Raw genomic sequence first — 5,407 nt, 5'->3', positions numbered from 1 at the left:
CTGCAATGTGTTTTTCTTTCCTAGATGAGCATGCTTTCCATCACTCAATGCTGTGGACTGGAACTCTTCTTCATATCCCAAACTAATTCTATTTACTCTCACAACCGCCCATTTGTGGTACAGACACCGAGGAGTGCAGGCAAATTTAACTCTATCCTTACAGCCTAACAGAGGTAGATAGAGTTAAGCATTCTGACCCCAGTAGCAGAGTGGGGGGTAGGTGAGGAATAGGTTAGGGTCACTTGGGTATGGTAGAGTCTGGGTTTCATGGCAGCAGAGGCGTGGGGTTTATTCCCGGTGGATGCACAGGGTGACACCATCATAGTTGTCCATTCAGAAATGGCATTCATCAGGGAAGTTGCATTTATAATGCAAGTGACTATCACATTTCACTACATGGACTACACATCCATCCATGTTGTCTTTGAAATAACTGGCAATATCGCTTGCTTTATTCCAGCCTAATTTTAAAATGCTGGTTAACGCATACTGCCAGTCCAACTTATCCATTAACTGTCTGATGCAGGTTACATCAACTGGCTGTGGGTTGGTACTGTAGGAGACAACAATGTTAACATTATTCAGCCTGAAATAGTGAAAGTAGTTATGGCCAATAACACAGTGATTGCTGTATCCGCTGATACCATCGTAGACCCGCACTGACCAAGTGATCCAGTCGTATTTGTTGGCCCAAGCTTCCAATATGTAATGTGAACATTCCTTGTTATTTCTCTCTCCCTTCTCCTTCACCATCCTCTTCTTCTTCTTCCACCATCTATCTTCGCCTGCTCCACAAACTCATTGATGCACCAATCTATCATGGATTTCATTTTGGCCTCTATTTCAGCCTGTTTCTGATTCCATTCCAACACCAGAGCTGTTACATCATTCCCAGTAATGCCAGCGTGTCCCAGCAGGGCAATCAGGCCGATACAGAACATATATTTCAGTCGGGCGCAGAGACTCTCCATCAGGCACCGGTTCCTCCGGTCACAGTTCATGGCGGTCTCCAGAATGGGCTTTGCAAAGATGGCAGTGTTACTCATTACCCCGTCATAAAGAGTGTGGAGGTTCTGGTCTCCCTTGGTCTCATCAAAGTGTTTGAGGAACTCTTCCTTCTCCTTGTGTCGAAATGCTGGTGCTGCATTGAGAATGCCCATGTACTTCCTGAACTGGTTCTTGAGGTTTTCTTCAATGGGGAAATACTGGCTGTTGATGGTGCTTCTCTCAATCTCCCGAAGGACTTCTGAAATCTGCCTGGAGATGATGTCAAGCTGGTTCCTAACAATCTGGAACTGCTCCTTCATGAAGGCCAGCTCTGGGCTGTCCACATTACTCAAAGATAGCTTAACGGTCACTGAGGCTACCCCAATGATGGGGCCCGAGTGTGGAGGCCAGGTTCCTTGTAGACTGTGAGAATATCACAGCGGCACGTGCAGCCTCCACAGCCGATTGGGATAGTTGCAGGACATCCTCTACAGTTAGAGACATGGTTCAGTCAACTGCTCAGGCTCTGTGGTCAGTTCCTTCTCTGCAATGTGAGCAGAAAAGACGGCTTTGTCTGAAATGCCCACAAATCATTTGGGGATATTTTAGCAGATTGTGGACTGAGAAAAAATATCCAATACTTATGGGTGGATTAGTTCCTGAGCAACATGGAGGTGTAGCGGTTAGAGCAACAGCATTACAGTATCAGTAACATGGATGCAATTCCTGCTGCTGTCTCTAAGGAGTTTAGACATTCTCCCCGTGATTGCATGGGTTTTTTCCTGGCTGCCGCAAATTCCTCCAACATCACAAAAACATATAGCTTAGCAACAGTTAGTAAGTTGTGGAGATGTTACAGTAGAGCATGCAGCAAGGAGACACTTATGGCCTGGCCTGAATCGTCCGACAGCATTGGTTACTGATGCAAACGACACGTATCACAGTAATTTCAATATATGTGTGTCATTTAAAGCTTACATTTCATAATTAAGATAAACAAGGTAACATGTCTCAATTACTACAGCCCACTGGATCGGACGTCCGCCATCATGATGGCGAGAAGCAGGTTCTGGTACATGTATACCCCAGCCCCAACCTTCCAGACTGCACCCTGAAATTCACCAGGCACCAGCAGATGCCACCTCCCTGGTCCAACACTCATCCTGGGACTATCTGGACTGTAGATAACCAAGTTCCACCATTATGCTTTTCTACTTCCACCTTCAATACTTTCATCTCACCTCCAAACCCTGTGAGCTGGGACTCAAGAGGGGGGGGGGGTCGCAAAGAGAGGGGGATGGAGGAGAAGGGATGAAAGAGAGCGAGTGGACAAAAGCAGACAGGGAGATGAGGGGGAGGCAGGGGTGGGGGAGGGGATCTGTAACGGGGTGGAAGAGAGAAGGTAGAGGAGGGGCTTGATGAAAGGTGGTTGAGGAGGTAGGGTAGAGGAGAGAGGGTGTAAAGGGGGTGAGGGGGAGAGGGAGAGGAGGGGAGGGAAATGGGAGAGGAATGTAGAGGAGAAGGGGTACGCTTGAGAGGGAGTACACTCAAGAGTGGTGAGGGTCAGAGGGTTGACAATGGTGTGAGAATGGGGTGATAAGGAAGAGAGGTGAGAAGGAGGAGAGATAGTGAGGAGCAGATGGGGTGAGGGGATGAGGTGAGTGGGAGAGAAGGTGAGGGATATGGAGGGGAGAGGTTAGGAGAAGTGGGTTGAGGAGCAGAGGACGAGAGGGTGAGAGAGGGCAATAGATAATAGACAACAGGTGCAGGAGTAGGCCATTCGGCCCTTTGAGGCAGCACCACCATTCACTGCGATCATGGTTGATCATCCACAATCAGTACCCCGTTCCTGCCTTCTCCCCATATCCCTTGACTCTACTATCTTTAAGAGCTCTATCTAACTCTTTCTTGAAAGCATCCAGAGAATTGGCCTCCACTGCCTTCTGAGGCAGAGCATTCCACAGATCCACAGCCTTCTGGGTGAAAAAGTTTTTCCTCAACTCCGTTCTAAATGACCTACTCCTTATTCTTAATCTGTGGCCTCTCGTTCTGGACTCCCCCAACATCAGGAACATGTTTCCTGCCTCTAGCGTGTCCAATTCCTTAATACTCTTAAATGTTTCAATCAGATCCCTTCTAAATTCCGGTGTATACAAGCCCAGTTGCTCCAATGTTTCAACATATGACAGTCCTGCCATCCTGACAATTCACCTCGTGAACCTATGCAAGATGATGCAAGTGATGCCAGGTGCCTGCTGAGACTCGGAGGGAGTGGCCAGTTTGATGGACACAGACATGGTCAGTTGATGGATGGCCGATACCCCATCAGGGGAGATAAAAGACAGATCTGCTGAGACACCAGCAGACATGCCATGAGACACTGCAAGAGTGTTGTGCACCCACAGGAAGGTGAGGGCTTGGAGGACCGAATCAGGAGATCAGTCACAAAGCTCACAGTGTGACGGCGGGACCGGTGGGGGCTTGTGTGTGTGTCCACTCACGCCAGAGGGATGAGTCCACCACGGAAGAACGGTCTAGCCGAGAGTGGAGGGGTCAGAATCGAATGACCACATCAGTACAACGGAACAAGAGAACAACTTAAGGTTTGCCTGCTGCAGCTGCTCCCATCTCACTCTCTCTCTCTCTCTCTCTAACATCACAACAGCAACTTCCTCGACTTAAACTGAACTGAACTCTGCATTATCCTAAGACTATTCATTTACCCCTAGACTACAATAGAGCTTGGTTTTGATTCTTATTTCTACACTTCTGTATTTATCATTGCTAACCTGTTTTATATGTATATTTGCATTTTTGATACTGTATTACTTAGTTTACTAATAAACACTTTTAGTTACAGTATCATCAGACTCCAAAGTATCATTCCATTTCTGCTGGTTTGGTAACCCGGTCACGGGGTACGTAACAAATTGGGGGTTCATCTGGGATTTAATTACTAAACTGGGGGCTGGTGAATTGATTGGGGTAACTTCCTTTATCTGATCTGGTTGTGTGGAAAACCAGAAAGGAAACCAGCAGAGATGGAGATTGACAAATTTCTAAGGGAACCAACTTCGGAGGCATTGGGGGATGTCGGAAAGTTGAAATTGTTGAATATTGTGGAACGGTTGAAACTTATAAGGGTGACACCAGCAATGAGGAAGTCGGAGGTACAGAGAGCCATAGTTGACCACTATGTATCTGAGGGGGTGTTTTCTGAAGAGGAGCAGGAGATGCTTCTCGAGAGTAAACCCAGTGGGATTGAGCTTCATCTTCAGATGGAAAGATTAAGGATGGAGGAGGAGATAAGGAAAAGGGAGCATGAGCTCCAAGTAAGGAAGGTGGAGGCAGAGCGGGAAAGAGAAAAGGCTGGAAGGCAGAGAGAAGAAGCCAAAAAGCAGTGAGAGGAAAGGGAGAACGAAAGGCAGTTTGAGCTAGAAAGGATAAGAGGTTTACAGCTGGGAGGTCCACTGTTTGACATTGATGATGTATATAGCTTGAAAGAGCTAGTTGTAATTGATGAATTTAAGAAGTGTGCTCCCAATAATGAAAAGGCATTCTGAGATGAAAAGGATATCGCTACCTTGAGGGAGTCTGCTGGGTTGGCAGACGAGGCTGTTTTAACCCACAAGGTTCAGTTTACTCTGAAGGGGAGTTTCCCAAAGAGTAACTGGGAGGATCAGGGGAACTCGGAATTTGAAACCGGGACTCGGATTGAAAGCCTAGAAGAGGCAGATGTCCCGTTTGCCTGTGTTCAGGTTGTTGAGGTACCTGTGGAGTCACAGGGTACTGAACCTTGTGTTGAAACTTAGGAGAGGTCTGAGGTGTCTGATTTGATTAAAAAGGAAGGCAATTCTTTTGGGTCAGATGGTTCAGTGAGTAAGGGGTTAACCCTGGCACCAATGGAAAGTGAGGATCCTCAGTCACTTGTGTTAGAAGGTGTTCTAAATGTTAGTGATGAGATGAAAGCTGGTGAAGTGAATTTAATGGACAATAGTGAGGAAGGAGCTGCATCTGGATTTTTAAATAAAGAACTGGAGATGTTTGGACTGGTTTCCCGACCTTTGACCCTGCTTGCAGGACAATGGTTTGTTGGAGAACGTCTCAGCTTGGTAAACTCCACTTCAGAAGTTCAGAGTAAACCACTCCAAGGTCAGAGAACTGTTGTTCAAGATGACAATGTAGAGAAAAAGGATTGTTTTGGTTTTCAGAGACCACATGTCGGGGTTACTATGGGGACGAATATAAGTAAAGGTCGGAGAAGTGGAATTGATAGATTGTTTGGGAATTTTCAGAATGTAAACATGGTTTTCATAAGTTTAGTGATGGTGTTGAGCTTGGTAAACATTAAATTGGCACCTATCCAGGGTGAAGTTGATTTAACAGTTCAGCTCACAAGCAAGCTTGTGGCTGCTGAGGA

General features: G+C 46.5%; 1 protein-coding gene across 1 annotated transcript; it reads right to left on the bottom strand.

Moving 5' to 3' along the window:
- Positions 1-746: 746 nt before the first annotated feature.
- Positions 747-1,307, bottom strand: LOC132394942 (protein rapunzel-like). The gene has a single exon (XM_059971289.1). It carries the CDS (start codon positions 1,305-1,307, stop codon positions 747-749), a length of 561 nt encoding a protein of 186 aa, XP_059827272.1.
- Between the last annotated feature and the right edge of the window lie 4,100 nt (positions 1,308-5,407).

This window comes from Hypanus sabinus, chromosome 6 (genome assembly GCF_030144855.1).
Source record: "Hypanus sabinus isolate sHypSab1 chromosome 6, sHypSab1.hap1, whole genome shotgun sequence".
Classification (NCBI taxonomy): domain Eukaryota; kingdom Metazoa; phylum Chordata; class Chondrichthyes; order Myliobatiformes; family Dasyatidae; genus Hypanus; species Hypanus sabinus.
The sequence above is the reverse complement of the archived record's forward strand: the minus strand, read 5'-3'. Positions and strand labels throughout refer to the sequence as shown.